Here is a 26046-nt window from a genome sequence, read left to right as displayed (position 1 = left end):
GAATTTTGTAACTTGGATTACTTGAAAAAGAAAACTGTTCGAATGATTGAAAATGAAAACAAAATAACAATGTAAATATATTGATAAGAAAAAAACAAAAACAAACGAAGTTTCCGTTTCAGGAACCCGAGTTTAATTTTATGTCGTAATCATTCAACTCGTTAGCGGTTTTATTCAGCGATTAGGGATAACCATACGACATATCTAATTACCAAAGCGATTTTTTTTAATTTTTTTTTTTTTTTTATTAAAACTAAACCTGTTTAGTTTTAATGAACCAATTTTTTTAAAGCCAACACTTTAGTTATTTTGAGAGCGTGCAACTGCACCCGAAAGGTTGATTAGGAAACTCCAAATCCTTTTATGACTCGGAAAAAAAAGGGCTTTTTATCGGCTTAAATGATAAACTAATGTTAAATATTAGTATTTGCCATCGATTCTGAAATAAAATGAAATCCTGACATTGTGATCATTTTTGCAGGTGTTATGTGCCAAATATTGAAATAAGAATGTTTAAATTCAATTATTGTAATTTAAGTCTTTAAGTTTAAAGTCGATTTTATTTATAAAATATCTTTTTAGAAATCAATCTCAAAAACAATCTGAACAATAAATCTCTTTTGTTATGGCTAAGTTTTTGTCAAGGGTAGAAATTATAATAGACAAGTATTCATCCATGATGACATTTTACCGATTTCCTGGTTTACAGGTATTCTTGCTAAATTTCTTCGAAAGAATTGACATAAACAATACTTCAACTAAATACGTATATTTCATGCAATAATGACTTTTATTTCTTCTGACTTTTCCTAAACTAAACATAAAACATCGGTTAGGGTTAGTTTAACATTCTGTAAAAGTACCTTCCGTTTTGTTTTTTTTGTTTGTTTTTTTTTTGTACTTCTGCAGAGAAGGTAAAAAACCGATAAAAACTGGATATATTTTTCGTGTTTTTATTCAATTTAACATGTTTATTCAGCTCGAAAAGAATACAGTGTTTATCGATGTGTTGGAAAATTCAAGATGGCGTCTCACACATTCTTTAACACCGTAAGTTTGGGAAAAGGTGTTATAAATAAAAAAACTATACAAAATACTATTAAAAACCCGCCGAATATATGTCAACCTATGTCACGGTAACATATATTGAGCGAGTTTTTAACAGTATTTTAACCGGTTTTTTTATTTATTACACCTTTTTCCAAACTTACCGTGTTAAAGAGAGAATCGGCCGCCATCTTGAATTTTCCAATACATCGGTAAACACTGTATGCTTTTCGAGCTGAATAAACATGTTAAATTGAATAAAAACACGAAAAATTTGCCTTTGATAACATTTATTTGTTATATATTTGTTTTTTGGCAACTTATTCGAATCTATGTGTACAGTAATACAAACCCGAAATGAATTTAAGACCACGAGTGAAATGAGAAAAAGAAGTCAGCGGGTTTGGTTGCCATAACAACGTGACGGTAGTGAACGTGTGTGTGTGCGTGTGTGCGCGTATTTCGTGTAGTTTAGTATTTTTTTGCGTAGTTTAGTATTTTTCGTGTAGTTTAGTATTTTGGGTATTATTATACAAACACCGTGACAGCGTTAGGGTTAGGGTTAGGATTAGGGTTAGGGTTAGGGTTAGGGTTTAGGGTTAGGTTTAGGGTTAGGGTTAGGGCTAGGGTTAGGGTTAGGGTTAGGGTTAGGGGTAAGGTTAATTCGCTGTCACGGTGTTTGTATAGTTTTACCGTATTTTGTGTGCGCGTATTTCGTGTAGTTTCGTATTTTTTTAATTTGTAAATAACAAGTTATTAAAAAATTAAACCCTTCCAAGATGGACAATAAATAAAGCCATAATATTTTATGGTAAAGGTAAGAGCGTAGAAACGATTGTTTTTTAGGAGATGTGATTATTGGATTAACCAATCAGAAATCGTCTGTGGCACACACACATCTCTGTTTTTATAGATATACTAGCAATCGGTGCCCGGCGTTGCTCAGGTGTTTTGAGGTTAATGCTGAGAAAAAAAAAACGGTCAATTTTTTAAAACTTTGACCCCTAATATGACCTCCTAACATTTATTGTTTAGGGATCAAGTAAAGTTAATAAGTTAGATCCATGTCCAAGGAATCTATATCTAAAATATCAAGTGTTTACTGTTTAGACCCAGAATTGTAGGAGGAGTTTGGTAGAGTTCTCAAAGGTCAAATCGTTGAATATTGACCACTTAATCGCCAAATTTCTGTCGAAACCCTATCACATCGATTTTCCCAAATCGCGAATTTGGCCCTTTTTTAAAGCAGTTTGGCCTTCAAAATTTCTGTTTGGCCTTTTTCTTCACCGATGAAATCTGGAGACGCAACGGGAATTTTCGGCAAAAAAATGTTGTTACTATGCACATCTATGTAATGAAATACAATTTGTGGCAAAATTTCAGGAAAAACTAATGGATGGTTATCTCGCAATAGTCCGGACAATTCGCTAAATTATCTCGTCAAAACCTTAAATCTCGAATTTTTGTGCATTTTTTTTTTGGGGGGGGCTAATTTGGCATAATAGTGTCCATTTAATAGTATTTTCTTGTAAAAATAAAAAAATAAGGAAAATTACCAAAAAAAACAAACAAGAACAACAAAAGTGTGCCGTATTTTTAAAAGTTTTATTGCGTTGTTTTTATTTGCTTTTTTTATTTCATCGGTGAAGAAAATGGCCAAACAGAAATTTTGAAGGCCAAACTGCTTAAAAAAAAGGCCAAATTCGCGAAATTTGGCCTTCAAAATTTCTGTTTGGCCATTTTCTTCACCGATGAAATAAAAAAAGCAAATAAAAATAACGCATTAAAACTTTTAAAAATACGGCACACTTTTGTTGTTCTTGTTTGTTTTTTTGGTAATTTTCCTTATTTTTTTATTTTTTCAAGATAATACTATTAAATGGACACTATTATGCTAAATTAGCCCCCCCCCCCCAAAAAAAAATGCACAAAAAAACGAGTGAACGCGCGTATTTTTTTTTTTTAGTTTAGTTTCATAATGGCGGCCGTGGTGTCGGAGGTTCGATTGTTAGATTGTAAGTTAGTTTCGTATTTTTTTAAGTTGTAAATCGCAAGTTAGAAAAAAATTAAACCCTTCCAAGATGGACAATAAATAAGACCAAAATATTTTATGGTAAAGTTAAGAGCGTAAGAACTATACTTTTTTAGGAGATGTGATTATTGGATTAACCAATCAGAAATCGTCTGTGGCACACACATCTCTGTTTTTATAGATAGATAGAATAGATAGATATAGATATAGATAGATATAGAATATAGATATAGATAGATAGAAGATAGAAGATAGATTAAATGTTAAATAGATTTTGTAAATAGTACAGTTGAAATGATTAGAATATTTCCAATATGTAATAAGGTCGAGGTAATTAGTTAAAGAGATTTAATATAATGTGATATGCAAATGAGCATAAGTCATTCGATATGGGGGTTGTTTGTAGAATAGTATATAAAGAAATTAGGCAAAGATTCTTATGTCTCCTATAACAGAAACATCCTAAAATGGGTTCTAATGTTTCTCTACCAGGAGAGATCTACCCTCTTACCTCCTTTATATTTCGTTGATGATGGAGAGCTGTACACACAGACAGAAACACACGAACCCTATTACTTTATAAAAATATAGATATCATTTTAAAGAGCGTTTTTTGCCATCATTTAAATTGCAATCGTTTTAAACAATGATGCCTTTTCAGAATGTTGAATACAAGATGAAAAAAAGATAATTTACACAATTTTCGTATTTCAATTCAAGTTAGGCCAAAAACCTGCTTAAACAGCTTGCAATATTAATAAAACGTTTGGCCCAAGAACCACTACTGAACATGCAACACAATGATGGCTTAAGAAATTTTGTGGCGGTAATGAGAGTCTTGAAGATTATGAGCATAGTGGTCAGCCATTGGACGTTGACAATAATCAATTAAGAGCCTTAGTCAAAGCCAATCCACACACAACTGTTTAAGAACTTGCTTCTGAATTAGCCGTAATGTATACGACGATTTCCAACCACTTGAGAGAGATTGGAAAGAAAAAAAAAATAGATAAATGGGTACCTCACGAATTGAATGGCAACCAAAGAAACGTGTCTTCTTTTATGCAACAAGAATAACTCGCTTCTTAGCCAGGTTGTGACTTGCAACGGAAAGTTGGTTCTTTACGACAACCAGTGATTCTCAGCTCAGTAATTAGATGCCGACGAAGCTCCACAACAGTTCCCGAAGCCAGAGTTGCATCAAAAGAAAGTCATGCTGGCTGTTTGGTGGTCTGTGACCGGTCTCATCCATTGCAGTTTTTTGAATGCAGGTGAAACCATTACGGTGGAAAAGTACTGTCAACAAATGGATGAAATGCATCAGGAACTTTGATAACAACACTCAGCATTAGTCAACAGAAAAGGTCCAATTGTTCTCCCCGACAAGGCTCGACTAAACGTTGCTAAACTGATCGTACAGATGTTGAACGAATTGGGCTACAAAACTCTGCCTCATCCGCCATACTCTTCAGACCGTTCACCTACTGACTACCACTTTTTCAAGCATCTCGACAACTTTCTGCATGAGAATACTTCAAAAACCTAAGCGATATCAAAAACGCCTTCAGCGACTTCATCACCACCAGAATGCAAGTTTTTATGATACTGGCATAAATACACTTGTTTTGCGTTGGCAAAAGTGTGTTGATTCTTACAGTGCTTATTTCGATCAATAAATTTTTGTTTGAGCCGAGATATGTTCATCAAAATTTTAAAGTTAAAAACCGCAAGAACTTTCTTTTCAACCTGCTGTACATCTATATATATAACTATGTATACATATATATTTTTTTGCTGTCAATAATAAGGTGTACTTGAAAAGTCAAACTTCTACACAGCGATGTACTGTGTGTGACAGTGTTCCATAATATATTTTGAGGAAAATCGTCTGTCTCAAATGGCGAGTGTCTCAAATCTTGGGGCCGCAGTAAGTGGAATAAATCTGTTTATTTATATATTCAAAGTTGAAAGCGAATTTCTATGTGTTATTATCTAAATTTGATTTTTTTCTATTTAATAAATATATTTAAAAAATTTTTTTGTTTATATAGCCACTATTACCTATTTATTATTATTATGTTTTTGTTTTATGATTTTTATTATTATTTTTATGTTAAATTAGCTTGTCTCGCAGGAAATAAAATTTGCAAAATATTCTAGTTTGATGGAAGTTCCATAGGGTATATTTTGAGAACATTTTCCTTTGTCAGATGTGTATTCAATTTTAATTCAAACATATATATTTAGTAAAAACCTGAAGAGAGTGCTCAATACTATTGCAGAGCAAATATGCGTCTTATTTTTATTTTATTTTTTTATTACCGTTTTATCCGTTTAATTACATATGTTTCGGTTGCCGGACCATATCTACGATCCAGTATATATATATATATATATATATATATATATATATATATATATATATATATATATACAAAGTGAAAGTGTCTGTCTTTGTGTGTACATTTCCATACGCAATAACTCTGTCTATTTTAAGTCTACAGACTCCAAATTTGATATACTGGCGACTGAGATTTGAGAAAATCGATGTGATCGGTTGTCGGCCAGAAATTTGGCTGTTAAGGGGTCAAAGTCCAACGATTTGACCTTTGAGAACTCTACTAAACTCCTCCGCCAATTTTGAGTCTAAACACTTGAAATTTTAGATATAGGTTCCTTGGACATGAATCTAACTTAATAACTTGATTTGAGCCCAAAACAATAAATTTTAAGAGGTCATAATAGGGGTCAAAGTTAAAAAAATTGACCGCTTTTTTTTTTTTTTGCTCAACATACACCTCCAAATACCCACGCAACGCTGGGCTTAAATGCTAGTATATATATATATATATATATATATATATATATATATATATATATATATATAAGTGGACGTGTCTGTGTGTATGTCTATGTGTGTACATTTTCCAACGCAATAACTCTGTCAATTTTCAGTTTACCGACTCGAAATTTGATATACAGAGTACTGAGATTTGGGAAAATCTTTGTGATCGGTTTTCGGCCAGAAATTTGGCTGTTAATGGGTCAAAGTTCAACGATTTGACCTTTGAGAACTCTACCAAACTCCTCTGACAGTTTTGGGTTTAAACATTTGAAATTTTAGATATAGGTTCCTTGGACATGGTTCTAACTTAATAACTTGATTCGAGCCCAAAACAATAAATGTTAAGGGGTCATAATAGGAGTCAAAGTTAAAAAAGATTGACCGCTTTTTTTTTTCTCAACATACACCTCCAAACACCCGGGCAACGCCGGGCTGAAATGCTAGTATATATATATATATATTAGTGTTGGGACGGTTAATTGGAATTGGGAATCGTAAGAATTGTAACTTTTTGGAGTATCAGAATCGAAGGATTTTCGACGGATTGGAATCGAAGGCTGGTACCAGAAACAGGTTTACGGTAAATATAATTGTCCTTGTCCGGCGTAAAAAGACAGTAATATTATTGATAAACGTTCAAGGACAAAGAAAACATGAGCCAGGCATAACAGAACAACAATACGCATCTATTCATGCGAAAAAAAAAACAAAAAACAAAAAAAAACAACAGAATAACAAAAACAAACAAAAATGTCTATGCGCTTTCTTGGCAGAATTGTGTGGTTACTTGATTGAGTCCTTCGCAGCTGAAATTCGCAATAGTATGGTGTTTTAATTTTATTTATTTATTGATCCTTTTGAATAAAAAAATAAGGGATTAAAAATTAGGAAAAACGTTTACCTTTCTTTGTTATATGGTTGTTTTATTAAAGTTTGAATATACCCTGTGCAAATCTCTCACGGGAAAGTTCAAATATTTCATTGCTGGTTCTCTTTCATATTTCAAACATTGAGTAAGTAAAGAAGTTGAGAACATAATTTTCCTGTGGTGTTTTATTGGATTCCAGGACAAGAATTCATCTAGTCTGGTGGAGTAACCAGCTTCATGCTTTTACTTCACGTAACATCCCATGGAGAAAGTGCACCATTCCTCGCAAAAGCTAGTGTGAGTTATTCATGCCAAGATCTTATTTGGGCAGCGAATACTGAATGTGGTTTTTAATATTTAGTCAGGGTTTACTTCTAGGGAAAAGTATCCTCATACCAAGTTGTTCTGACAAACTCCAGCACAGAGAGAACTTAACCACTTGATAATAATGTCTAGTAGGCATTCAAGCTCTCTCCAGTAGGCGTTGTTGTCGATGTTAGCACAAAATCAAAATGCATAAACGCGTTTGTATGCATATCGTCTGTGCATACACTATCCTAAAAACAAGTAATTATATTTTGGACTAATCAGAAAACTTTCTGAATTTATTTGAAATGGTCTTTCTTGGAGCTGCCTAATCCTTTTAAAAGGGCCCGATTTTTTTTTTTTTCAATAAATTACTGGAACCCAGTCGACCCGAAGCTGTGGATCAGTGGCGCTTTTTTTTTTTTTTTTTTTTTTTTAACAAGGAAGTCACCACTTATCAGGGCCCGGAGGCCACTCGGGGATAAGGGTTATTGCTTGTACAGTAATCAATGGGACAATATCGTAGTAATCGCTAGTAATGGAGATCTGCTAAAGTGTCTTACTTAAGGGGGCGGTTCAACAGGAACTTGTTTATGTTGGACTTGCCCCACTGTGGGCGCTCATCTCTGCAACGTTTCCTTCCACTCACACACACAAACACTAACGAACACACACACACACACACACACACACACACACACACACACACACAACTCATCGATTTATTATCGTCTGTCAATCTATTAAACCTTATTCATTGAAATATTTCCAATTCTTCTGACTGAAATATTTTACTAATACAAAAACAAATGAACATTGACTCTTATAAACAACTTTCAATGAATTATAATTTATTTAATTGAGCAAAGAAGTTTTGAATACGATTTTTCTGACCCCTGAAACTCATGGCTCTTAATTAATCGATCCAGATTTCTTCTAAATTATCCCCTTGTTTTTACAAGAACATTATGTAACATATGAGTGCGTACGAAAATAGCAGCAGCAGCCAAAGGATGGATGGCAAGCGATTGTATTAGCAGCTGGAGCAGCGTTTGAACGTGTATGCAAAATAGGAAGTGTGCGCGAGCTGGCACAAACAGAAAAAGGAAAAAAAGGGACACCATGTGATCAAAGAAAAGTTGGTGCTGAAGGAGACGCACGTGTAAAGTGAATACGAGAATGGATCGGCTATGGCTAGCATGCGGTCAGAAGAAAGAGAAACGCTGGCCAGGTTAGATGGACATGTTGCAGCAAGAGACTTTATAAGTGATGTCGAGACGGGAGAGTAACGGTAATAAATGCTTTTGTCAAAAAATCAAAAAATGCCGACCCGGATTTTTATTTATTTTTTTTCCAATTTTATTTTTATGAATTAATGAAGTAAAGTGTAATGGCCATTGTAAACCTTTCATTTTAAATATATAAATTATCTCTTTTGTAAATATATGCCTTCTTAACTCATTATTTTGTTTTGTTTACTATATCACAACGTCTCTTGATTTCTCACATTTGAATGTAAAACCTGCAAAATTTTTCATTGAAAATATTTCTCTGAATCTAGCTCATCCCCAAAATATCTTCTTCCATAGAAAACACCCTAAAGTAAAACTTCAAAAAACCTATATATTATTGTAATTGGAATTCATTATTAAGATGAGTATTATTTATTATTATTGCGGACTATTATCCTCATCTTTCTTAGATGTTGTTTCTCGTTTTCTCACATTTGAACATAAAACCTGTAAATCTTTTTCACTAAAAATATTTCTCTGAATCCGGTTCATCCAAAAAATATCTCTGTCCATACAAAACACCTTTGTATGGATTGCTGCTGCTATTTTTTTTTTAATTATAAAAATAACAGTACTTGAACAACTTCTGCTGATCATGTGAAAATAATTAACCACTCTGAAGGTTTATTGTGCCTCTCTATGCATTTTTCATTTCTTTATGTATTTTGTTCTATTTATTATTACGTCTTTTAAACATTGTTTTAAGGAGAAATGCTTCCCAACACCATAGAAAAGCTCATCAGTATGCCTCATATTTATAAATTCAGGTGATCGGCCATCCCCCTCTCATTACAGACCAATCAGTCTCCTGTGCGTCATGAGCAAGTTGCTGGAATCTGTTAAATAGAGAAGTAATCAGCCACCTCAGCTAAAAATAACTCCCCAGTGACATGCAATATGGTTTCCATTCTGCGAGATCTGCAGCAGATGTGATAACTGTTATATCTGATAGGATTAGCGAATTTCTCGATGAAGGCTTCATTTCTAAGAAAATTTCTCTTGACATATCAAGGGCTCTTGATAGGGTTTGGCATAAAGGTCTACTCCACAAGATCTCCAACTACAGTATAGTGCAAAATATCTTCTCAATTATTAAATCATTTCTCTCTGATATGTTGATAAGAGTGATGGTTGATGGACAGAAATCAGAAGCTTACAGTATTAATGCTGGAGTCCCTCAGGGTTCCATCCTGGGCCTAACTCTCTTCCTGATCTACATCAATGATCTCTAAATCTCATCCTAAGATCATTTGTAGACATTTATGCTGACAACACTACCATCTATGGCAACATCACAGACCGTAAATGACCAAGATCTTTCTGATTCTCTCTCTTCTGATCTTGAGCACGTGGTGCAATGGGGAAAGGAGTGGCTGGTTACTTTTAATGCATCTAAAACAAAGCTTCTCTCTTTTCATCATCAACGCCCTGACCCCCATCTCGCATCAATTAAAATGAATGGCTCTCGTCTTGAGGAGGCTCCATGTTTTGACAAGCTTTTTGATCTGACCTTTACTCCTGATCTTAAATGGAACACATACATCAAATCTGTTGGCAAGGTCACTGGAAAAAATGATGGGATCATTCAATCTCTCCAGTAGATATCTTGCTGATGCAATTCTCTACCTGTATAAGAGCTAAATACGTCCAAGGATCGAGTACTGTTGCTACATCTGGGCAGGTGCTGCTAGAATCAGCTTATCCTGCCTTGACAGAGTTCAAAATAGACTTTGTAGTCTAGTAGTCTTTTCTCTTCCCTGCAATCTCTTTCCCACAGAAGAGACGTTGCGAGCCTATCTCTGTATTATCGTTATTTTCATAGCAAGGGCTCGTCTGAGCTCCAATCTATAGTCCCCCCTCGCCAAACTTGCATGAAAAATACTCATCTAGATGAAAACACTATCAATAATTCCCCCCACTCTTTATCTGTGCCTAAACCTAATCGTAGATTTCATGAACAAAGCTTCTTTCTTAGAACTACATGCCTGTGGAACTCTCTTCCGTTTTCCTGCTTTCCAGCTGACTACAATTTGGTCATCTTCAAGTCCAACATAAACAAATTCTTGTTGAACTGTCCCCTTAAGTAACCCAATTTCCCAAATTTCCACTACTAACGATATCATCCCATTGACTACTGTACACTCATTAACCCTTATCCTCGACTGGCCTTCGGCCCTTGATAAGTGGTGACTCTTATGCAAAAAAAAAGTAAGTAAAAATTCTTTGATATACTTATGTAACATGCAAAAATAAATATCCTCACCAAAAATTAGGGAAAATTATTGCGTAAAACTTTAATTAAAGATAAAAATTAGTTTTCATATTTTGGCGATCTGTCATTACTTGGTTAAATGACAGATTGACTTATCTCCCCCTGCTTTATGGCACTTCCACTCTCATCAGTGGCAGATTGGTAAAATGTGTTAAAACTGTTTTTTTATTTTTAATTAAAATTCTACTCCATAATTATTCCTAATTTTTGGCGTAGATATCTTCTTTTTTTTTGTCTGGTATGTAAGTATATTAAAGAGTTTTCCTGTTAATTTATTTGAACAGCGATTTTCACCTATACTCATTACTATATAAGTACCCAATCTTGATAATATCCTAGATATTTTTCAAGTATTTTTCATATGATATGGACAAACTTTTATATAATTTTGTTTTATAAATTGCAACTATTTAATATTGCAATTATTTAATGTTATATTTTAAATTCTATTTTGTTTCTAGATTTGATCCATGCACAAACTAATGACCGTATCTGGTGGTTGTGGAAGGAAAAAGATAGAAAAGATGGGAAAGTATCTACCATAAACGAAATTGATCGTGTTTTGAATCCATTGGCAAAGAGTTTTTCTTGTTCTTGTGGAAGTGAGTAATTTTACGATTTTACAATTTGACAAATTGTTGCTATTAAATTAACAATTTTATTGCTGTGATCCATTCTGTCTCTAATGTTTTCAATTTACATTTGTTTTGTTTTTTATTTTTTTAAATTTTATCAAGAATTTAAATTTGATAATTTTATTTGTTAAGGTCAAAATTGTTTTCAAATCAAAAGAAAATTTAAATTCTGGTTTAGCCACACTGTCATAGAACCGATGAAACACGTTTAACTAATATATATATAGGTTCCTCTATAGATGGCACACTCTAGTGAAGAAAATACTGGTTTCTACTTAGCACTGAGGTAATGGTCTTTCATAAAAATAATTGAAAACCTATCAATTATCAGCATTGTAAATAAAAAAATATAAATAAGTAAAATCATTTATAATGCAATGTAATTTCTCCTATCACCACTGGTGATTTAGTTATCATAGCCCTAGACGTCAGTCACTGAGGTCCCAGTTTCCAATCTTACTAGGTTTCGCTACACTGATGAGTCATAAAGATGACAGAACATGTGTGGATAACTCATATATCCTATTGAGTCACACTGCTTTCAGCAAACCTCAGATCCCGAGCTGAACTACTCAATGGAAAGTATACATACTAGTTTCTAAACAGCAGCTCGGAGATGAACAAACTAACAGCATAATGTACCTATTTACTATGCCTCCCCACGGGACAGAGTTAGACACCAGGGTCGTTTTTTAACGTGGAGAAAAGGTACAAAAATAAAAAATTGTCTCAGTCGTGAAGGACTGAAACTCCACCGAAAGAGAACAAGAAATAGAAGTGCAGCATCTGAAGAACAGATGGTATTTATTTGCTCCCCCACTGAGCAAATTAGGCTGAAGAACAGATACTACACTTTATATAGACCAAAAGACCAAATCAAGAACCAGTATGACTAACACGATAGTATTCACCATTCATTGCAGATCAATAAGTCCGTGTTCAGGACGAGAAAAAGTGTGTGTGTGTGTGTGTGTGTGTGTGTGTGATCTAATGTAATCTTCTTAACTAATTTTGTCAAAAGATATTAGTTGGTAGAAGGAATTCCCCATTTATAAATCAAACCTAAAGTGCAGAAAATCTTGACGCTTGATTCTGAAATTTTGCAGATTCTTGCATAACATTTTACGATATTGATTTCTGAATCGATATCCAATGAAATCTGCGGAATATAATTGAGTATTTATTTTATTTGGATAATACTCTTCTCATTTTAGATGCTATTCTCACATTTCAGCTAACTTATTTTAGATGCATCTTGTTGAACTCTGAAATTTTTCTCTCAAACTCAGGAATCTATACGGAATTTCGATTGGAACCTTTTATTTAATCTATAAAGGTAGCTTGCTCTTGTTCTGTCAGCCATGATTGGGTAGAAGTCTTTTGTAATTGTATTCTTAGTATCGCCCACACTGAGAACTGAACCTTCAACCGCCGGAAAGATATCATTTGGAACTGATTATTATTTAGAACTTTATCTATTATGCCATAAGATTTGTTGCAACAAGCCGAAAGAATGGAGGTGTCAATCGACTGTACAACTAACAAGGTAGACAAAAAAAGGTAAAGAAAGATGGTAGACATTGATGATCGTTTAAAGAGGATAGATATATCATGTTTTTTATTTAGCAATTAAGGAAATGGTAAATTGTTGGCAATGAAGATTGTGTATTCAAGATCAGCCAGAGAAAGACGGGATCAGCCACTACAAACTGGTAGCTGAACATCAGTGGACACTGGAACAGGACACCTGTGTGTCAATAGATAGTGGAACAGAAAGCTAGACGTCAGTGGGCACTGAAATCCAAAGGCTGGACAGCAATGGGCGCGAGAATCCGGAGGCACCAGAAACTAGAGGATTGATGTCAATAGGCACTGGAACAAATAGTTGGATATCAGTGGGCACTGGAAATTGGAGCCGTTGGAAGTTGTAGGAGTGAGCTGGAGCTGTTGGAGTGAGCCAAAGTTTGCTGGTTGTAGAGAGAAGTCTCAGAAGGCAGGCAGTAGTAGTGAGTGAAGTTTGCTTACAGGTAGTTTGTGGTAGTTAGTACTGGAAAAGGCTGTTTGAGCTACTGCTGCAGAGACTTGACTTGACTGGGCATCAAAGTTGCATTTTAGAAGGGTTCTAGCTTCTTAGCCAGTTTAGGGCTTTTTTTGCAGAGAAAGTTCTCTCTTTATAAAGGAGTGTTGATATTACAATGATGCTGGAAAATAAATAGCTAAAATTAACTCCCAACCGAACTTCTTACAGTCAAAACTGTTTCAGGTATTTATTGACTGTGTTTACATTAATTTCAGTTTGAAATTAAGTCTGTTGTTTTTGTTTAGTTGCGGCGAAAAGTCAAATTTTATGCCTTTTTTTCTCTTATTTGTGATTGAAACAAAACAAGTCATTAGTGCTCGTGATGTGTCAATCACATGTCTGTTTCTGTTGATAAGCGTAGCCATATTTTTGTTTATTACGTGAAAAAAGGTCTATGTTCCAAATTTCAAGTTGCAGTTGTGTTTTTTTTAGTTATGCCAGGATAAAAAAAAACACAATTGCAACTTCTCTTCCGATTTTCAGATAATGTAATCATGCCTATATTCCATTATTTTCTTTGAAAGTTGATAAGTTCCTATTCTTCTGATGAATAAGGGCAGAATAAATAAATAAAAATTGACATAATAATTATATGAATGATTCTACGCTACGAAACAGGTGTTGTAGTGGGGGTAGATTGTTGAAACAATCTTTCACTTGATGCTTGTATCACCAAATGAAAGGTTCTTATGGAATATTGAGATAACCTGCTACTGTCAAGAATTGAACATTTTAACATGCTTAAAGAAATAAATAGTAAGCGGGACAACATTCTGAAATTTGGAATATATACTTTTTGACATATATATATATATATATATATATATATTATGACACAATTTATGTTTGAATATACTTTTATACCAAAATTATTCACTAGTTTACCAATCTCTTGCCTCTTCTTACAGACAAAGGTGACAGCTTAGAAGAAGAGGAAACTGCTATTCTGAAGACCCTTGGTATTGGTGTGGTGACTTTGGGTACCATTGGAGTATATACATACACAGTCTCCTGCGTGCAGGATATTGTTAGCACTTGCTCAGTTATTGTCCAAGCAAGTTCAAAGGTAACATATTTCTTCCTCCTCCTCCTCCTCCTCCTCCTCCTCCTCCTCCTCATCCTCATCATCATCATCATCATCATCATCAGCAGCAGCAGCAGCAGCAGAAGCAGCAGCAGCAGCAGCAGCAGTAACATTATCATCATGATTATCACCATCATCCTCATAATGTTTCTGTTTCAAATGCTGGGATATGTTGGAAGACCGTAAAAAATTGACTTCCAAATTAATCTATTTCTGACCAGGTGTTTGTTTATCCATTTTTTTCGTTCAAGTACATTTTTATCACTCCCCCCCACCCCCATGTTTTCATTTGAACTGGGCCTGTTACCCTTTTTCTTACACCTACTGACCCAAGAACTTGCACCCATTCTTTCAACATCGTCATACCGTCAAGAGTCTTTTGTTCTGCATACATATCCCTATACTGTACAGATTTAACCTTCACATCACGTTTCTCTTGTTCAAGTGTCAGACAATTTTTTCATATTCCGCAAGTTCACTATCCAATCGTTACAGTTCAGCAGGTCACAGAGTCCACAGAATGAACGGCCTTCTCTAATCACTTGTTTCCAACTTTTCGCTGGCTGACCAATATTTCTGCAATTCAAAAAACCAACGCTTTTTTTCAGGAGGATGAGCACTCTCCATCACTATGCAAACATAACATAATTTTTCCTTAGCTTTTTTCGAAAATTGTTGTACCTGTTTTTGACTGACTTTGCAGAACATGATTGACTTTTAGCAAAGGGAAAAGTAGAACAAAAACAATAACATCAATGTTTGGCGCATTTTAGGTTAGGAAGTCTTTAGTCTGATCTGGTAGGACCAGTATGTGAGGAAGCCTGTTTATAGTGAAAGAATTGTTGCATAGAGATATTCACCCTTCTAGGCTTGCTGGATATGAAAAAAAAAAATGGTTATCATCATTTGGTTATAAGGATAATAAACTTCTTCCCTACAATTTAAATCAAGTGTATTAATACATTTTCATCGACATAACAAACATGGCCTGAAAAGAGTTATGAAAACAGGAATTAAACAATATGTTGAGTCAGTAGCGATGCATGTGCTGTACAAGTGAAATTAAGTTTGGGTATTTCATCTCGCCTCTTGCCCAAGTCATGATGAGAGGCTAGAAAAGAAATATGGTCTGATCACGTAAATGTTTAAACTGCAACTGTTTATAAATTGCAGGAAAAGGTTGAGGCGAAATGGGCCTCACACACATATCAATCACTCCACGAGTGAGGACATGTTCGCACAAAAGAAAATTAATTGCAATTATTTAATTGCTGCACTAGAAAGTGGAAGGTTCTAAATTTTTTTTTTTTTTTTTTTTATTATTATTATTATTATTATTATTATTATTATTATTATTATTATTATTATTATAATAATAATAATAATAATAATAATAATAATAATAATAATAATAATAATAATAAAAAAAATAAAAAAAAATAAAAAATCCTCAATTCAGTTATAGAATATTCCAATTATTCCCATTCTACCAGGAGTACTTTTTAGCGAAATTCTTTTTTTTTTTTAAGTCCAGAAAAAGCAGAATTCCACTTAAATCGCTTCCCACGAATGTGAGTTCTTTGCTTATTGATTGAAATCCACGTTTTTTTTTTAAATATAAAATCTGATATCTGCATAATCGCTAGAGCCTTACCTCCTTATTTTTCGTTGCTATTTGGTTAGATTTTATTTATTTATTTTTAACTTTCTTTCTCTCTATATCTCTCTTTATCTTTCTTCTTTTTCTGTTTTTTTTTCTCTTCCTCTTGTTTTGTTTTGTCTTCCTTTTTTACACTTATGATAGTTTTCTATGAAAATGTTAATTTTGCCATGGGTCTAAAAATTTAAACAAGGAGTAAGGATGTAGATGATTTTTGTTTCATAAAAGAAAGACTTCCTGTCTCCTTTTCATCACATTCGCAATCGGTATTTGTCTCTTAATTTTGGCTTTCTTAGTTGAAATTGATTACATAATATTTGTTTTGGAAAACAAATTAAGCGCTCCCCCCCCCCCACACACACACAGGGAAGTCCTCGTGATTTCAGCTTTTCTGTAATCATTAGCCACTCCTGTCTACTCTTTACGGTTTTAACAAGCTTAATCTCCAAACAGATAAACAGTTTATTTCCAGAAAAAAAATGGTTTGGGACGAATTGGAATATTCCGTAAATCCTAAAATCGTCATTCTTTCATTATTCTTAATGAATTATTTTTAAAAAATAATTATAAAAAAGAAACGATGTTTATCCAGAATTTCCATTATATTAAAAAACAAAAATGCAGAAAAGTCTTTATGATGTAGGTACTAATCATGTAACGAAAAAAATCATATTCCAAAAATCACATAAACTGATCAAGTAGTTTTTTTTTATCTATAAAGAAAATTCATTTTTTTACGATTGAAAGCCATTAATAGTAAATCGTAGTCATTACAAGATTCAAAACAAACAAAAAATCTCGGAAGTTCGAATAAAGTTATCTCTCTTTTTCATTGAAAATGGCAGAGCGAGGCATCATTGTTTTTTTTTCATAAAATTTGGAATTTCTTAGTAAAACAAAAAAAAAAAAATTTCTTGACCAATTTCATGATTTTTGGAATATGATATTTTTATTTCATCACGGGTACGTACCTCATACAGCTTTTTTTATTTTTGTTTTTTTAATATAGGAGGAATTCTGGGGAAATAATAAAAACCTCTTAATTGAACAACAAATAATGAAAGATTTTCATAATTTAAACTTTCTTTTTTTTTTTCATAGAATCACACAGTTCACATAACCGAAGATGGTTTTGAAAGACATTACCTTACCATTCGCGTCAACGACTGTGTTTGGTGGGTATGGCAGAATGAGAAACATCCTCATAATATTGTACAGGTAATAATTTTTTTTTTCTTTTGCAAGTATTTCTTTCAACAATTTAAAAATTCATTCAGATAATGTTTGTGAAATAATATTTGTTGAATGTGTTGCTTTCTTTAGAATGGATGAGCGAAAAGTAGGATTGAAATATTTGGAGAAAGTAAAAAGTTAATAAAAAAAAATGATAAAAAAGCGGAAAAAAAACTGTGATTAATTCGTTCTCTTCAAACTTTATTAGTCAATCAAATTTTATTTTGAAAGTGAACGCAGTAGGCATTAATCAGGAAGTTGAAGTAGACAGATTTGGGTTATCTTTACTTACTGTTTCGACTTAACTTCCGGATGCCCCTCCCCATGTTAAGAATGTTTTCTTTAAATAAAAATAACGTTCGTTAGAAAAATCTGTACTTTTCACCTAACAATTTTAATAAACAAAACGTAAAAAAATCAATTAAAAAACGAAGGAGCAACTGGAAGTGAACTGGAAACAGTAATCATAAAGATAACCCAGATTTGCGATTTACAAATCCTCTTTAAAAATGATCAATCTCAGCCTAACCCATTTGCCTGTCTAGTTACAGTTTGAAACTGTAATTTTGGTTGTTTTGTTTTATGGCATATCGACCCTTTTCAAATTTTTTAATGCTGAATCCAGTAATTTTGGAAAAAGATTTTATATTCAATTTCTTTATATCTCCAAATATTTATTCATGGTGTTTGGCTGTTTTTTTAGAGGAAAATTATTGTCTTTGTTTTTGACTTTGCAGAACATGGCTAAGTTTGCAAAGAAAAAAAAAAAACAATGCATTTTAAGTCAGGAAGCCAGTACCTTCAGATAGATAGTGCTACCATAACAGGCTGTCTGAAGATACTAGCTTCCTGATGAAAACATTGATGTTATTGTTTATTTTTATTTTTAAAAACTACAATTTTTCTCTACAAAACAACCAAACCAAATACCATACATAAATATTTGGAAATATAAAGAACTTGAATATATATATATATATATATATATATATATATATATATATATATATATATATATATATATATATATATATATATATATATATATATATATAATATACACACACACACACAAATAAATCAATAAAGAAAGAAACCGATGATATAAAACTATATGATAATATATATAGATTTATTCATTTATTCAATAAGAGTATACATCAATTAACAGAGTTATTATGTTATACTAACAATTAAAATAAATTTGAACTTTTTTTCGCTTAAGGTAAACAATTATGGTAATGGATTATATAGCGAACTTATAAATTTTAACTAAATAAAATTATAGGTTTAAAATTAAGTAATACTAAGAATTATAATTTATGTAGTAATAAATTTGGTTATAACAGTTAAGAGAGATTAGTTATGTATAGTTTTAAATTCAGATTAATAAATAATTTAATATAGCCGAAAACTAAAAAAAAATTTTGTTTTTTTTAATTTCATATTTGCAAACATGTGTAATAGGTTATAATCATTGATGTTATTTGGGTAAATATGAATATATTAATTATAAATAATAAATTTACTAATTAATAAATAGAACATTTCTGGCAGAATATACCTAAATTAAGAGAATTTGTTATTATGAATAGATCGGTTTTAGTGCCTTTATTTCTATATTCAAAATGGCGTAATGTAAGCATATTATGAGGTATTTACAGCTTCTCTTCCAATTTTCGGATTTTTAATCATATCAAAACGCACTTTATTTCCTTTTGATGGATTGATTGTAGCTATTTTTTCTGATGAGTTAAGGGCAAAATAGATTCACTAATTGATATAATAATTAAGTGATTGATTTCGTGCTACGAAACACACTGTCAAGAATTGTAAATATCAACTGAATTAAAGAAATAAACTATAAGATGGTCAACATCATGAACTTAGACTTTTGTCAACATGATGATATGATCAGATGGTCAACATCATGAATATAGACTTTTGTCATTCATTCATTATGTTGCTCTGTAATTACATTGAGGTTCTTAAATAAGGATTGGTATATATTATAAGGAAATAAAGTATATTTCCACAGAAATATATATATATATATATATATATACTAGCAAAAGTACCCGTCGTTGATTGGGTTCAAAAACAGCCTACAGAAAATGGACTCTGATTTATGAAAGTATGATAGGTTATGAAAAGGAAGGGTTGTAAAGAGATAGCTTCGAATTTGGAGCTATCAAAACCAAAGGAAAATATGATGAAAGTAAAAATAAAATAGATAAACCCCATAATTTATTATACCATACCTGTTCACACTGAAACACTTATCACAATATTCTGTGGATCTATATTAAAAAACCTTGTTAAACTTTGTGAAATATTTCCATTCTATGGAGGTCAGGTGCGAACGAACACCCCATAATTCTATTATGCCATATTTCTTCAAGCTGAAACATAATTATCAAAGTATACTTACGCAGATAGATATGAAAAGTCTTTATTAAAGTTTGTGCCTATTTCCATTCTATGGAGGCCAGGCGCAAATGCAGACCCCACAATTTTATTATACCATCCCTATTTAAGTTAAAACATACTTATCAAAGTATTATGTACATCTATATCAAAAACACTTGTAAACGTTTTTTTTTTTTTTTGATTTCCATACTTTGTGGACCAGGCGCGTATGCAGACCCCACAATTTTAATGAATCATCATTATGCCAGATCAAACATACCCATTCCTGTGTCTCGATACATCTCTTATCATTATATGTGATCAGTTTTCTATAATAATCAACCATATAGGAGCCTATTCGTTACCAGACACACACACAGACGTTCAGCTTATATATATATATATATATATATATATATAGTGTTATAATGGAATAAATCCAGAGGAAATCCGGGTATGAGAGCTCAATGTGGTAAACAGAGCAATAAGATAAAAATTATAACACGGAAATTATGTAATTTCCGTGTTATAATTTTTATTTATATATATATATATATAAAATTTTGTTCCACTTTTTCTCTGAAACTACTGGGCCGATCTGGCTGAAATTTTTTATTGACCTTTGTTATTATAAGGTGCAGCAAACGGAACATTATGATATCGGTTCGATGCATAGTTAGGTATTAATAGAGTTTAATATTTAACACAAAAATGAGCCCAAATTTAACCACATTTAACATAAAGCACTCTTTCTAAGTCAACAAGCTATAAATTTTACATGTTTTTAATGAATTAAAAAGTCTACTGTGTGTCTGTATATATATATATATATATATATATATATATATATATATATATATATATATATATATATATATATATATATATAGTCTTGGAAGTTTTTTAACCTTTAAAACTATATAAAAAAACTGATTTAATTTTTATATTTTTTTAGTATTCATTGGAAAACTATTTAGTTAGTAAGTCATTTAATCACCTGCAATCAATGCATCAACTTGCTCTTTCGAATAGTCCTAATGTTAATTTAAGGGATCATCAGTTGTTTATCATGAAATACTATTTCGAGGATTTAAAAACAAAACAGTATATTAAATCATGGTTCCCCAGCAGTGTTGATCAAACACCACCTCCCTTAATCACAAGAACAAAAAAAATGTTCCAGATATTGGATCTAGTTACCTACTCATGATTAATTTGGCTAACCTATTCATGTTATAAAAAAATATCTTCCTTACCTGTGAGATTCGTCCCTGTCTCCAAATTCAAAATGGATATATTTTTTTAATTTACCAGTGTTGTATTTATAAGATTAGGATTAATCCGTTTTACTACTTATCACCCCCTACTATGATTAGTACTGTATATATTTACATTCTTATTTATTTATTAAAAAAATATAAAAGATAAAAATATATATATAAATGTATACATTTCTGTAAGTACATTTTATACATTACTAATATAGTTTTGGATTTCTTTTATTAATATATTCTGGTTAATTTTATACGATTCAAAAACATCAGGATAACGAATTTTATTTACCTGTTTAAATATTTTGGTTTTATCTTCACCTTGTTTAATCATACTTATTACTAAGCTAGAAACTGGTGGTATAAAATCTATTAATTTTAAGGTAACGCGAGATATTCTCAAAAACTCAGACGTAATGGTTCCATAAAACATAAATACAGGGCAGGTACTATCTTTATGCAGCATACAAACTATTTGGAAGAGGAAAGAGTTTCTTTTATCAAATATTTTATAAACAAAAAATCCATCTTCAATTTATATATATATATATATATATATATATATATATATATATACATATATATATATATATACACACACACACTGTGTAAGCAAAAACAAGACTTCAAAACAAGGTGTTGGTGGCAACAAAAAGTGTATTTCAATTTACGTTACAATTGTTTTCATGTCCAGTTCGACAATTTCAAGCATTATGTAGTTTGAAAATTTTCAAAACCAGCATTTCTTCAGACTTTATGAATTTTGGCAATTGAGCATTTTTTGAAGAGAAGGAAGGAAGGGGAAATCCCTAGCTAGAAAGGCATGCGAGAAACATCTACCTTTGTGGTGGTTACGGAAAATCACAAAAATGCTCCATTGCCAAAAGTGTGCTTATTTATAAAGTCTGAAGAAATGCTGGTTTTGAAAATTTTCAAATGACATAATGCTTGAAATTGTCGAACTAGACATGGAAACAATTGTAACGTAAATTGAAATACACTTTTTGTTGCCACCAACACCTTGTTTTGAAGTCTTGTTTTTGCTTACACAGTATATTAATGCTTAATTATAAAATTTGATAATTTTGTAGCTTACTCTTTAAGTCAACCATTTTTGGCTTAAAACTCATTGGTATATGAAAATTTACTGAATTTCACGAACTCAGTATAATTACATATAAGTCTATATATATATATATATATATATATATATATATATATATATATATATATATATATATATATATATATATTGTGATACATTTATGAAAATGTATAATAAATTATTGTAGGATTTTTAGCCGAGAGAAGATATATTTTCACTATATTTTATTTACTGTATCATTTTTGCGCCAAAAAGATCCATTCTCGTCTGCTCGTTCACATTTTGTAAACAAAACAGAAAAAAAGGGGAGGAGGAGGCCTGCGAGCAGGAGGAGAAGGAAGAGACAGAGATACTGTGAACGAAGGGTGGAAGAGGAAAGAGAAAAGAAAGCTCATAGACGAGAAAAAAAGGAGAGAGAAAAGATAGAGAGAAATAAACCGTATATATAGAGTGAGATAGGCCGTATATATATAGAGAAACTGTATAGAGAAAGAGAGAGAGAGATCGTATATAGAGAGAGGGGCCTGGAAAAAAATTGTCAACAGTCAGTGGAGCTTTGTGCTTCAAAGCGACAAGACCTAAGTCAGCGAAGGTCGGGGTGGCGAAGCCAGTGAAAGGCGGCAGCAGCGCGGCAGCGGCGTCGTGGAGGTAAATATCAACGACACCAACCGACGTTGGCAGCGACGGTAAAAATCTGTTTTGATCAGCAGTCAAAGTTAGAATATTGACTGAAGAAAAGAATGAACTCAGCGAAGGAAGGATGAAAGGAGCAGTGAAATATTTACTATAAATTAAAGGCTTCGATGAGCTTCAGAAACAAATACTTTGAGCAATTAGCAAGTAGTGGAATGGGGACAAAAATGGATGGTCACGTTCAATGCCACCAAGACAAAACTGGTTTCATTCAATAATTACAAGAAACCTTCTCTACCACCTATAGCAATGGCCAACGATTCTTTATCTGAGAGTACGTCTCTCAAGCTCCTTGGCCTAACGTTCACTGGAAACATGAGTTGGAACAGTTACATCGAGGGCATTGCCAGGGCCGCTGCAAGGAAGGTGGGCTCTCTCTACCGTGCTAGAAAACTTTTAACACCCGAAAGTATCCTGTACCTCTATAAGGCCACTATTCGCCCATGTATGGAGTATTGCTGTCATATTTGGGCCGGTGCATCGGCTACTAGTCTCTCGCTCCTTGACAGGGTTCAAAAGAGAGTCGCAAATCTGATAGGCCCTAAACTGGCATCAAAACTTCAGCCTCTGTCCCATCGTCGAAACGTTGCATCCCTCTGCCTGTTCTACAAGTATTATAATGGTGAATGCTCTGAAGAACTGCAAGCACTTGTGCCCCCACGACGTGAACACCCTCGACAGACCCGACAAGCTGCAAAATCCCACCCCCACACTGTAGAGATCCCTAGATGTAAAAGATCCTTCTACTCCAGTAGTTTCTTCCCCAGAACTGCTAGACTTTGGAATTCCATTCCGGGTCACTGCTTCCCCAACTGTACTGACATGCATAAGTTCAAGTGCAACGTGAACCAACATCTCGCTGCCCTAATCCCTACATAGTACCCCAGTAGATGTTTCCCCTGATAGTAGCCCCCTACACCAAAGTGGCAATGTGCCTTGTTTGGGGTGAAAATGTAAAAAAAAAAAAAAAAAAAAAAAAAAAAAAAAAAATTAACACGCACGCGCGTAATGAAACGTAAACAATCCAAAGGACAAAAATATGAAAACTAACCTGCACGCGCGTAATCAGATGTAAACAATTTACAGGAAAGAAATATATATAAAAAAAGAAACAAAAGAAAGGACACATTTCAAAGGTCATTCAGTGAGTTTTTCAACCAAAACGTTAATCTCTCCTACATCTCTTTTACCCTAGAACCTGTATCTAATTGAGCAGACGATTTCTTGCTTTTATTGTGAACATTGACTGTTGATGATATATTTTTCTCTCGGTAGAATTTGAATCATTAAATCATTTAATTTAGTTAGACATATTTAATTTTCTTTTCTTGAATTGAATTTTATTTATTTGTTTATATAAATAAAAATTTGTTAATTTTTCGACAATACTTGTCCTCGTTATTTCTCATGTGATTTCGTTGTCCAGTATATTTCATTTTATTGTTGCCTTCGAGACGGTTATCCCATTCCCATAACTACGCATTATCAAGGAACCTGGGAAACTTTATTTTTTTTTAATATATATTTCGTTACGTCACCCATCTCTACCGTCCCCAGTAGGGATGGGATACGTCGTAACAATATATATATATATATATATATATATATATATATATATATATATATATATATATATATATATATATATGTATATATAGTCATTCACATACAGTACTGTTTCGCTGCTTCACAACTCATCAGTGCGGCTAGACAGGCAACTGCCTCAAGCCAGGATCAAAACCCGACCGCCCAAATAACAGTGAAGACTTCTCACCATTGTTCTATGCGGCTGCTGCCGTGTGGGTAATGAATTAACGATGCTTTGACATCGTCTAAATGCCTCCACTTGATTTGTTTCGCCATAACTTAAAAATTAAGTGAAAGGCTTATACTTGAAACAAAAATCATTTTAGTTATAATAATCTCGATGGTGATTTAAAATCCTTGTTGTACTCATTGCTCCAGATTGTAAAGAAGTTTGAATTGAAAATAAACACCATGACAAAAAAGTTTGCTATTGATTACAAGAGGGAGTAATTCATGAAAAGGCCAAAAATTTCCTGTGCTACAAGTGGCACTAGAGTTGGTTCAAGAAGTACTGTGTTTGCAATGGATGGATCCATCACTGATGCTTTGGTCTGGAGCAACTTTCCTCAACAAATGTTGATGTTGTTTGTTCATTGTGTTCAGTTATTTCGCTTCCATCTTCCAAGGGCTGCCAAACTGAGGTTGACTTAGCTGGAACTAGATTAGAGAATGTTCCCAATTTTAACTATCTTGGAGATAAGTATTCTACATAATTCTGGAAACTGTAAATGGATACTGATCTGCAGGATTCAAGCATCATAGGTAACTTTCAAGACAAGTAAAATTACAGAATGTAAACATCCACATGTGATGCAGAATCATCCCCTTCAAACAGTCTTAAATTTAAAAAGACTTCACTAATTCAGCCATGTGGCACACCGCAAACCAGGAGAGTTCATCCATGAAGCAACCTGTTCTGTTAGGCTGCTTTCCAGCTGACTACAACATGATTGTCTTCAAGTCTAATGTAAACGAATTCTTGTTGGGCCATCCCCTTAAATAGTCAAATTCTACCCAAATTCCATCACCATACACTCATTAACTCATTATCCTCGAGTGGTCCACAGGTCTTGATAAGTAGTGACTTCCTTGTAAAAAAAGGGCTTCAGAACCACTCTAAAGTTGGAGAAGACGCCCAGGAGGCTAGCTGCAAACATGGTTGCACACCATCAAAGTAGATGTCGAACCTAGCTCTGGTCCACAAGTCTACAATGCTTGTCTCTGGTGTCATGTGTTGAAGGTGCACATACACACACACACACATACACACACACGCGCGCGCGCACACACACACACACACACACACACACACACACACACACACACATGAATGCGTGATAGCTGGTAGCCAAAACGCACTGAACGATTGGGATCCGGTCGTCAAAACTGATGTCGCTGATCATGAAGGTCAACACACAGCTGCCGAGGCTAGTGCACCTGTAGAGAGTAGGTCACATATATAGCCCAGAGGAAAGGCAAACGAGAGAAGCAAACAGGCAGCAGGCAAAGCAACATTAGACGAGCTCGTGGTTCCATCTATCCACCCTCCTGTCCATCTTCTACGTCTCTAGCTTGGCACACGCACATGAGGTAGTAAAGAAAAAGAAAATAATATATTTTATATTTT

At 33.2% G+C, this 26046-nt stretch overlaps 1 protein-coding gene across 5 annotated transcripts in view; it reads left to right on the top strand.

The window, feature by feature from the left end:
- LOC145243404 (uncharacterized) overlaps positions 1-26046 on the top strand; it is a 302808-nt gene that overhangs the window by 63245 nt on the left and 213517 nt on the right. For all 5 annotated transcript variants that reach the window (XM_080106260.1, XM_080106258.1, XM_080106259.1 and 2 more), the window contains exons 13-15: positions 11124-11264; positions 14286-14443; positions 17223-17339. In XM_080106260.1, the coding sequence (XP_079962386.1) occupies positions 11124-11264; positions 14286-14443; positions 17223-17339 (416 nt within the window). The remainder of the gene's footprint in view (positions 1-11123; positions 11265-14285; positions 14444-17222; positions 17340-26046) is intronic.

Source organism: Euprymna scolopes, chromosome 22 (assembly GCF_053919585.1).
Source record: "Euprymna scolopes isolate OS-2025 chromosome 22, ASM5391958v1, whole genome shotgun sequence".
Lineage (NCBI taxonomy): Eukaryota > Metazoa > Mollusca > Cephalopoda > Sepiida > Sepiolidae > Euprymna > Euprymna scolopes.
The sequence above is the reverse complement of the archived record's forward strand: the minus strand, read 5'-3'. Positions and strand labels throughout refer to the sequence as shown.